The sequence below is a fragment of the Elgaria multicarinata genome, chromosome 15 (assembly GCF_023053635.1).
Source record: "Elgaria multicarinata webbii isolate HBS135686 ecotype San Diego chromosome 15, rElgMul1.1.pri, whole genome shotgun sequence".
Lineage (NCBI taxonomy): Eukaryota > Metazoa > Chordata > Lepidosauria > Squamata > Anguidae > Elgaria > Elgaria multicarinata.
The window spans coordinates 26,971,758-26,982,703 of record NC_086185.1 but is presented as its reverse complement, the minus strand read 5'-3'; the positions used below and the strand labels follow the sequence as shown (position 1 = coordinate 26,982,703).

At 50.7% G+C, this 10,946-nt stretch overlaps 1 protein-coding gene across 1 annotated transcript in view; it reads left to right on the top strand.

Annotated features, from left to right (window-relative positions):
• The first annotated feature begins 5,101 nt into the window (after positions 1–5,101).
• The window catches only part of HS6ST2 (heparan sulfate 6-O-sulfotransferase 2), a 182,342-nt gene continuing 176,497 nt past the window's right edge, over positions 5,102–10,946 (top strand). The window contains exon 1 of the mRNA XM_063141588.1: positions 5,102–5,723. Within this exon, the coding sequence (XP_062997658.1) occupies positions 5,167–5,723 (557 nt within the window). The 5' untranslated portion in view covers positions 5,102–5,166. The remainder of the gene's footprint in view (positions 5,724–10,946) is intronic.

Sequence of the window (10,946 nt, the reverse complement as noted above, 5' to 3'; positions counted from 1 at the left end):
CATGCTTTAGCTTATGGGCAAAAAGCATATTTTTGACCAGAGATTCTTTTAAACTTTCACGTATTTTTCTACAACCAAATTTGCACAAAATTCTGAAAAGTAAAAAAACAAGGGATCCTCAAGTCTGTGGAATCCATGTGTCCTTGGGAAAAGTTAAACCCATCTGATTCCATTTTGGATTTTTCCAGTATCCCTGGAGAAGGCTAGACCTTGCTTAAGCTCCCTTCAGTTTCAACCGATGCTAGCAAGCCTGACTTCTGCTTCCATTGGCAGCCATACCGCCTTGCAAGCTGGAATAGTGATGGTGTGGTTGATGGTCCTGAGGCAGAGGGAAGGTGCAGGACAGAAAGGCAGAGTCTAGGGGCGCATTTACACCAAGTAGATATTCCACTACGAAAGTGGTATGAAAGCGGTATATAAAAGGCAGGAGTCACACTAGTGCTTTATAGCGGTATTGAAGTGCACTGACAACTGTTGGGACCCATCACACATACCACATACCGCTTTCATACCACTTTCATAGTGTTATATCTTGCTTGGTGTAGATGTGTCAGGGGCCCCAACAGTTGTCAGTGCACTTCTTTACCACTATAAAGCTGTAGTGTAGATCCTGCAGTGCATTTCAATACTGCTATAAAGCAGTCGTGTGGCTCCTGCCTTTTATATACCACTTTCATACCGCTTTCATAGTGGAGTATCCTGGTTGGTGTAGATGAGCCCTAACTCACCTGGCCAGATTTGCTGCAGCTGATCCATCCTGTCTGAAGTTCTGCAGTGGGCTCACCATTGCGTTGAATGAGTGCATTCCAGTAAACAGATCTATCCCTATATTTAAATCAGGGATGAATCAGGGCTGCACTCAGTAGCAGAGACTGCTTTGCGTGTGGAAGGTAGGGCTGGAAAAACTCCTGGCTGAAACCCGAGAGCCATTGCTGCCCATCAGTGTCAACGACCAGGATTGGAAACACTTTTCTGTGCCCAGCACCCTGGAGAACAGCTGCCAGTCAGGACGAGGGCTGTTCGTTTGATCAGACAACTCACCGTGGCTGAGTTAAACCCCAGTGGATTGCATTATATGCTGTGACCATTTTGCATATTCAGGTTGCAACCGTGGCTTGTCATGGCACCTGAACCCAGCAGGGGTGGGTTGTTCAAGGGTTAAACAACCCTTGCATGACCCACTGGCTGTTTTGGGGTTATGCAAAGCTTGTTTAAAAGAACCGGAAGTGGAGGGTGTCAGCAGCAACTATTTCATCAGGCTGCAGGAGGGGAAGAGATGGGAGCTCTGCTGAGAGGTCAGCTACATGGGGCTCCTTGCACAGTCTCCACCTAAGCGGTCTCTTTTAAGAACTTTGTAACGAAGTGGAGCCTGAGTTTGCTTTTTTCCTCCTCCCTCCCCACCTCTTTATCCTTTCATGTCACATCTTTTTAGACTGTAAACCTGCAGGCAGGGACTGACTTGCTTCTTATGATCTTTTTTGATGGAAGAGCAGGGCAAAAATGCTTTAAAACAATGTGTGGGGGGTGTCAAGAGGCATGGGGGGGGGGGCAAATTGGAGATGGCACACAGGCTGCAGCTGCCTGGCCCATTGTAATGGCAGTAATGGAAGTCTGATCTTTTGTGACCCTGTACAGATCTAGCCTCAAACTCCATTGTTACATTGCTGGTTACACTGAGACCAGTTAGGGCCAGGCCCTGGACATAAATAATTTTGTCTCAAGGGGGATGCCATGGTGGGCCATCCAGGATGCTGCATTTGCTTGTCCATGCCCTGCGCTGATGCTGGGCCTAGCCTGGCTGACCCCTGCCTTTCCATGGCATCACACTGCAACTTCGATGGCAGGCCTGAAGCCCTTCACCCAGAGAAGTGCCACCACCCTGCAAAATTTGGAACCAGGCTCCTTCCTGGAGAGATAGTAGCCTGTTCCTTCGCCAAATTGGGCTCCTTGATACCTGCCCCTACACACACACACACACACACACACACACACTGGTCAAACCCGATGGAGAGACGTTCTTTAAAAAGGAAACACGCACAGCTGGTTCCTGCAGCCAAATTGCTCGTGACGTGATAAGCAGCGAGAGGCTCAATGCAAGAAAATGGGCAATGATCCTTCAACTGTGAAAATCGGAACACTGTTTGTTTAGCTCCTTCTTGCTAATGGTTCGTTGGGGAATGCCGTCCCCTGTATGCATCAGGTCTTTTATGGTATATATTAATTTGATTCAACATTAAATCATTCCAGCCGTCTTTTAATTCTCATGCATTAGCAGTCAAATTTGGAGTTTCCTGCAATGTCTTACTTTTTCAAAAAGAAAGAAAAGAAGGGCAGTAGGTCACAGTGATGTCATAGAGTGAACCGAACGAAGGCCAAGAGGAAATATATACCACCCCAACCCCTTTCTTGGATTGCTCAGCAGCTAAGAGTGGAAAGAAACATCTTTTGAGATTTGGAAATCCCGCAACATGGCACAAACATTTGGGAGTGGGTGGGTGGTTGGGTGGCAGGGAGAGAAAACTCCTAAATGGGACCAAGTCCATTTCTACACCAGCCTGGTGTAGAGGGGGGGGGGGGCGGGCGATCCCGGACTTACGTTCTTCCGGGATCATCCCCGTGTCCAAATACCCAGCATGACATCCGGGATGGGAGGAGGGACGTCAAGAGAGTGGAGGGCGCCATTTTTTTAAGCAACAGGAGCTGGAGTGCACTTGTGTTCCAGCAAAAGGTAAGTGGGGGTGGGGAAGCCCCGACCCCTCTCCCCCCAATTCCTCTCAGCCCGGCTCCTTCCCTCTACTGCTACCCGCTACTTGCAGGGAGGAGGGAAGAAGCCAGGATGGGCAGCCACACCTCCTGTAGTCTCAGGACGATCCTGGGACTGCGGGGAGAATCGGATTTTCCCAGGGATTATTTATCCCTGGGAAAACCCGTGCTCGTCCCCCCCTGCCCCCCGGGAGTCCCTGTGCATCGTTTGGACACACAGGGACTCGGCCGTGACCAGCTCCGCACTTTTGGGCTGGTGTAGAAATGGCCCAAGTTAGCTGGATGTTTCCCTCATTGTTTCCACCAGCCTGCGTTGTGGCTTATTTCCAGAATGCTTTTTCGGATAGTGGAAAGGATTATAAAAGAAACAGAGCCTTTGAGGTCTGAATATAGATTGCAAAAAGAGAAGGAGTTTAATTTTCCTTCTTACTCAACTGATTCTGGAAACATCCTGAGTGAGTCAAGGGGAACTAGCAGTATGCCTGTGTACACCAGTTGCTGAGGAACATGGGCGGGAGGGTGCTGTTGCACCCATGTCCTGCTTGTGGGCTCCTGGCCAACAGCTGTTTGGCCACTCTGTGAACAGAATGCTGGATAAGATGGGCCCTCGGTCTGTTCCAGCAGGGCACTTCTGATGTTCTTATAGTCTAACTAATGGGATGTGGAGTGTTTCAGGGCCGGCAACTTGGGATCATCAAAGGGGCAGAGTGCTCTGTTGATGGTGGCTTTAAAAGGGGATTAGCCAAATTAACGGAGCAGCAGAGGTTTATCCGTGGCTATACGGAACCTCTAGAGGCAGGGAAGGCCCCTCAGCCTCAGTTGCTGGGAAACAGCAGCAAGAGAAAAGCCATTGCTCTCCCGTCTTGCTCGTGGGTTTCCTGTTGGGGCATTTGGCTGGCCACTGTGGGAACCCAGATAGAGCAGGGCTCTTCCAATGTTCTCATCCGCCAGGATAGTTCACAATGAAATTTCTCTACATTATTTGTTGCATTTATATCCTGCCTTTCCTCCAAGGAGCCCAAGGCAGTGTACGTGATCCTCCTCCTCCCAACAGCCCTTTGAGGTAGGTTAGGTTGAGAGTCAATGGCTGAGTTCAGATGACACACTAATCAATGGTTGTTTCCCATTCTGTTCCTATTACCACCACCACCACCTCCCAAGTTGATTAGCGTGTCGTCCGAACTCAGCCAGTGACTGGCCCAAAGTCACCCAGCGAGCTTCCTGGCTGAGCACGGGGACTAGAACCCAGGTCTCCCCAGTCCCAGCGCAACACTCTCACCACTACACCACACTGGCTTTCCATATGCAGAAGCAACATACCGCTTAGTATCATGGCACATGGGGCTACTGCTTTAGTGCTCATAGGCTTCCCCGGGGCGGGGGGGGGGCATCTGATTTGGCCTCCATGGGATGCAGGATGCTGGACCAGATGGATCCTGGTCTCATCAAGATGATGGTGGTGGTGGTGGGCTCTTTGGAGATGGCTTAGGACACCTTCACCTACTCAAGTTTCTGGTTGCATGGGGGGGGGGGGATCCTGGGCTGACCCCCAAGATTGGTCTTCGGCCAGCCCAGGGAAGTGGGGGAGAGATTCTGTGGGTTTCGAGGGCGGCAGGGAGCCTGTGAGGGCACAGGAAGAAAAGATTGGCCAATGAGGAGATGGTGGTGATAGCCCGGGGGGGGGCAGAGAGGGCAAAGCGGCGGGGGGGGGGGAGGAATTGATGGTGCCCAGAGAGAGGGCGCGCGGGGGGGGGAGCGGGGGTTTCTGTTGGTCTCAGCAGCGAGCGACGATTTGGCGCGGGGGCCGCGGTGGAACAAGAAACTAGGGGCCGGCCTTCCCAAGGCGCCGCGGCGCGCGTGGCCCGCAAGGCTGGGCCTCGCGGCGGGTCTCCCCATTCGGAGGCCGGGGGGCGTCCCGATCAGCGGGGCTTGCCTTGTGGGTGGGCGAGAGCGGAGGCCAGCCCGGGCTGGGAGGGCGGCAGGAGCAAGCAGGCAGGCAGGCAGGCAGCGCGCGTTGGAAAGGACAAAGGCTTCTGCGGGAGAGGCCGCTGCTGGGGCGGGGACTGCAGCCGTCGAGGGGCGGGCCGGAGGCGGGCGCTGGAGCCGCAGCGGGCGGGCCGAGCGGCGGAGTCGGCAAGCGGCGGCGGCGGCAGCAGCGGGGCCGAGGGAACGCAGCACCCGCCGCCGTAGCAGCAGCAGCAGCAGCAGCAGCCGCCGCAAGAGCGGGCGGCGTGGGCGGCGCTGCCTCCGGGGCGCTGGGGCCGTGCGCCATGGCGAGGCGCGTGTGGCGCGGCCGGGACGCGGGGCCTGCCCGGCCAGCATGGAGGAGGTAGCGGCGCGGGCGATGCCCGGCGGCGGGGGCGAGCGGTGACCGGGGCCGGGGGCGATGCGCCCGCCCTGGCCATGGAGGAGCGCTGGCACCGCGGGCTGCTGGCGCTGCTGATGTTGCTGCTCTTCGGCGGGCTGGTGCTGCAGTACGTGTGCCCCGGCAGCGAGTGCCAGCTGCGGCAGCGCCTGGCCGGCCGCGCCGCCTCGTCGTCGCCCGCGGCGGCGGCGTTGTTCTCGCGCCAGGCCGGCGCTGGCGGCGATCCGTACCGGGCGGAGGACGAGAGCCCGGCGCGCTTCGTGCCGCGCCTCAACTTCTCGGCCGCCGAGCTGCTGCGCCGCGTGGACTTCCACATCGCCGGCGACGACCTGATCGTCTTCCTGCACATCCAGAAGACGGGCGGCACCACCTTCGGCCGCCACCTGGTGCGCAACATCCAGCTGGAGCAGCCGTGCGAGTGCAAGGCGGGCCAGAAGAAGTGCACCTGCCTGCGGCCGGGCAAGCGGGAGACGTGGCTCTTCTCGCGCTTCTCCACCGGCTGGAGCTGCGGGCTGCACGCCGACTGGACCGAGCTCACCAACTGCGTGCCGGCCGTCGTGGACAGCAAGAAGGACGCCAAGCTCCGACCCACCAGGTGAGGCCGAGCGGGCCGGGGAGGAGGACTCGGGCGGGCCGCGGGGGCTTGTAGGTGGAAGGCAGCCGGGCTGCCTCGGGCGCAGCTTACCTGGCAGGGAAGACCCGTGGACTCCGGCGTGCCCTGGCCGGCGGGGAGGGGCCGCTGATCCCCGCGCAATCCGGGACCGGGAGAGGATGGATCCACCTGTAAAAACACAAAACGAAGCACCTGGAGATTTAGGGCCCGCTCTTAAAACGCGGCGGACTGCTGGGAAACGGGCATGAGAACTCTCCGGCAAGTTCCAAGGCGTGCTTACCGGGAAGCAAGTCCCATTTTTGAGTAAACCGGTTTGTGTGTAAATAGCGTTTAGGGCTAAAGCCTTAAAACAGACGTGTGGTCCGATCCAGCCATGCTGCTGGCCTAAACCCAGCCACTAAACTCATTACATTGGTGAGAGGGCTGTGAAAGGCGTCTTTTTTCTGGGTAAAGGCTCCCCTGGCTTCACTGGAGAGAGCCAGGGGCTGAGTTTGGAGGACACGGTAATCAAACTGGGGTGGGTGGGTTGGTTAATAGGAACAGAATGGGAAACACCGGTGGATTAGCATGTGTCTTAGCATGTGTCGTCCGAACTCAACCAGTCTTTCATCCCATAGAGCAGTTGGCCTCTTCAACCCCAACCGTTTCTAGCGGCTTTTCCAAAGCATCCCTGCGTCTCCAAATTTTGATCAGGCAATTTAAACAATTTCCCTTGGATGCCTACTCAAGGGCAATTTCATGGTGCTCTATGGCCATTTCAACACATTACAGCAGTCCGCTTTGTACACAGGAGGCTTAAAAGTTCTTGGGGTTTTTTTTTTCATATTGATCTCTGTTATGAAAAATTGCTGTTACAGGCAGTCACAAAAGTGGAATATTTAGGAGTGTCAAGTATGTGTGTGCTATTTGTTTGATTTTGCTCTTTTATGTTAAGAAAAAAATTGCTTTTTTCACAATACAAGGTTAATTTGCCCGCTGGCTAGTACTCAGATTGAGCCAAACAATGAAAAACCAAATATATACAGCTCCTAACCAAGAAGTGACACCTGTCTCTTCTTTTAGGCCTTTTCTATTCCCAGAGAGATCCCTCTACTACAATGAGTTAGAAGATATTACCAAGCAGGCTCAAAGATATCAGGGAAATAATAATAATAATAATAATGACATTAAAATAATTGGGAGCCATATGACTAACTTTCTTCCCTATTTTAAAAATTACCATCCTGCCTCTGAGCTAATTCCCCCACCCCAATATGGCCCAAAAGTGTTTGATCATATTGCAGTAAAGTCCAAACAGCTGTTTGCATTCAGCAACAGTGAAACTGCCTGCCGGTTTCAGGTGTCTCATTGTAGTAAATAGCCCCATCTTGCAGGAAGACAATTAAAGGTGATGCAAATTCAGGGGTGGGTGGGTGCAGGTGAATCTCTTTTTGAGAGCCTAGCTGGTCTTGTAATTTCTTTTGGCACTTTCCTCTGCATCTCTTTATTTATTTATTTATTACATTTCTATACCGCCCAATAGCCAGAGCTATGGTTGGGGAAGGTAGACTCTGCTGATCCTTGCAGGCTCATTCATTGGTTTTAAAAGTTTGTGTGTGTGTGTGTGCTTTCTGGGATTGCCTTCTCCCATTTCCAATAGGAGCAACATATTTTGTGCTTGGCACGCTATGGAGGGAGAAGAATCTATACCTCTTATATTTATTAATTTGTAGATATAAATGAGAAATGTGAAAATTCCTTCCTTGATTTCCAGGGCTAAGAGGGATGTATTTTGTTTCTCTTGTTCCCTTCTTTTGCTTGGCCCATCTACAGACAACCAGCTGGGAGAACATGAGAGACTTACGCTTGCTAACGCAGGCCTTTTTGTCTCAGGAACTGTGATAGTGGTTTGCCTGTTTGCACTGCAAAAGCATAGCTCCTGCCAAGCATACAAAAGCACAATTTTTAATAGTTAAACACTCTTTTTGTCGAGTGGCCCCATTTTGGGAGACTGTTGGCGCGAGCTTCCCTGACTTCAGGGTCTGTCCCAATAATTTGAATTGACGCCTGTTTGTTCTTTGTTCTGGAAGGTCCTGTGAGTTGGTGCCTGTGTTTGCTTTTGTGTTACTGATCTAAGTCACCGATATGAAAGATCTTCTGTTTGGGGCTGGAAACCTGGTTTGACTACAGCGAGATAATGCACCGGGAGATTTTTGTTTTTCCAGGGTGCAATTCTGAGTCGCTCTGATGTGTTAAATGTATTGAGATCATTAGTGCAGCATGCACGCATCAGCGGTGAACCAGGGAAGCGATGAACCCCAAATGCTAGAAGATTGAGCTGCGTATGAATTTGGGCCAATTGGAGCGTCTTTTGGAGGGGTGTAAGGCAGAAAGAAGAGCTTTATAATGCTAGAGGCAAGGCAAGGCAGGGACCCTTCCCAAAGTGGACGCATGGAACAAAGAAACGTGCAGGCCGTTCCGCTCATCTTCAGCGGCCATCCTCAAACAAAGCCTGTGGTTTTTCCCAGTCATGTGTCTTATGAGCAGTTTTGGTTGTGCCGGTTCTAGAAGGCCTGCAGTTTGAGAAGCGTTTGTCTGCTGCCTTCTTGTGGTTCTTCTTTACTTACTACTCCATACAAATGGGACCTGATCCTTTTGTGAATCCGGTTTCTTCGTTAGCTTTGAGGGACGTATCCTTCTGAAAATCAGCCGCCTGGTGATGGATTTCTATTTATTTATTTATTTATTTCATTTCTATACTGCCCAATAGCCAGAGCTCTCTGGGCGGTTCACAAAAATTAAAACCATTCAAAGTATAAAACAACAGTATAAAACCATAATATAAAATACAATATAAAAGCTCAACCAGATAAAAACAGCAGCAATGCAAAATTACAAATTTAAAACACCATGTTAAAATGTATTTATAGATTGTTAAAATGTTGGGAGAATAAAAAGGTCTTCACCAGGCGTCTAAAAGCATATAATGTAGGTGCCAAGCGAACCTCCTTAGGGAGCTCATTCCACAGCCAGGGTGCCACAGCAGAGAAGGCCCTCTGGGCTTTCTTTGCAAATCTCTTCCTTTTTTGGGGGGTGGGTGTCTGTTAACAGACCTATAGCTGCAGCACCGGCACAAAATAAAACCAGCCGGCCATAGTTATGAGCTCCTTGGCCTTAATTTTGTTTTTTTTAAAAAGCCATGGATTTGAATGATTTGCTGTAAGAAGCAAGATGAGTTGTTGCTCCTGAATTGGATTTGGGTATTCCATTTGGCACTTTCTGGGGCTGAATTTGTTAGATATGAGCAACTGGGCAGTCATTTAAAACAACCAACAAAGCTTCACCATCAGTGATAATGAGAATTGTTGGCACGGGGAATTGCCCCCATTCCAAACAGTGGTTTGGAATGCCTTAAAAGAAATATTTGATTGCTATAATTTTACATTTGTATTTAAAAGGCTTATGCACCCGAGGCATAAGATGTAGGAGCGGTTAAAGGACAGAATGTGTATGTGTACATATGACACTACACTGTGATATTCTGTGGCTGGCAGACACACTGACAACGTCTCTACTTAATATTTATTCTGCCCCTCGCCATCTGAACCATCAAGTCAAAGCACAGATTTATTTGAAACCGATTGCGTGTATATGCGCCTTTCTAGAATGCCTTTTCCACTGGTTGACACCACACCGCCATCTATGGAGAAGGCTTAGAATCATTATCTCCCCTTCCAAGATGAGATACCTTGGCCTGTTCCTTTGTCTGTCTTCTCTGTGCCTTTTTTTGGAATTTCTCTTTCTCTCTCCTTGGAGTCTCTTTTCAATTGCAAATCTGTTGAGAAAGAAAGACTCTTAACTGTGCTCTTCAATTCCCCCACCCCATTCAAGTCCACAGTAAAATTTATAGGCAGAAATAGAAGCATGCTACTGACAAGGGCTTATTGAATTGGTTTCTGAATGGTACCAACCCACCCCTTCCCTCCCCAAACATGGCTTGCCTGCTTTGGGGGAAGAGAGAGGTCTGCAATGTGTAAAACCAGGAGCAGCTCTTTCCTTTGTCAGAACTTCTTGTTGACAAGCGAATGCAGGATTGATGAAATGCATGTTGTAAATTGGTGTGTAGGAAAATCAGCTGCAAAACTCTGTGCTGCGTCACACACTTGCCTATGCCTAAGGATGCTTCACCAAGGGATGGTTATGACATCCTTATAACAGCCGTGCAAGTAGGACAGTGCGGTTCATTTTTGTGAACCGCCCAGACAGCTTAGGCCACTGGGCGGTATAGAAATGCAAACAAGAAGGATCTTGGAATTGTTGTAGATCGCAAGCTGAATATGAGCCAACAATGTGATGTGGCTGCAAAAAAAGCAAATGCTATTTTGGGCTGCGTTAATAGAAGTATAGCTTCCAAATTGTGCAAGGTACTGGTTCCCCTCTATTCGGCCCTAGTTAGGCCTCATCTGGAGTATTGAGTCCAGTTCTGGACTCCTCCAAGAAGATGCAGACAAGCTGGAGCGTGTTCAGAGGAGGGCAACGAGGATGATCAGGGGTCTGGAAACAAAGCCCTATGAAGAGACACGGAAAGAAATGGGCACGTTTAGCCTGGAGAAGAGAAGATTGAGGGGAGACATGATACTTGAAAGGTTGTCGCACAGAGGAGGGCCAGGATCTCTTCTCGATCATCCCAGAGGGCAGGACACAGAATACTGGGCTCAAGTGACAGGAAGCCAGATTCCGGCTGGACATCAGGAAAAACTTCCTGACTGTTAGAGCAGTATGACAATGGAACCAGTTATCTAGGGAGGTTGTAGGCTCTCCACACTAGAGGCCTTCAAGAAGCAGCTGGACAACCATCTGCCAGGGATGCTTTAAGGTGGATTCCTGCATTGAGCAGGGGATTGAACTCGATGGCCTTATAGGCCCCTTCCAACTCTACAATTCTATGAAATAAATAAACATATCTCCCATGCTTGAGAGGTAGGGAAGGTTTGTCTGGGGGCCCATTAGGGAAGGGCCATAACTCAGCAAGTAGAGCCACTGCTTTGCATGCAGAAGGTCCCTGGTTCAATCCCTGGAAGGTGACGGGAACAATGCTGCCACGCTGGGCTGGGTGTTCAAATGATCTGACCTGCCATAAGGAAGCTTCCTGTGTTCATAGGTAAGCTTCTTGCAGAGCTTAGATGTGAAACGGCCTCCTCTAGCTCATAGTTCATGTTCTCAACT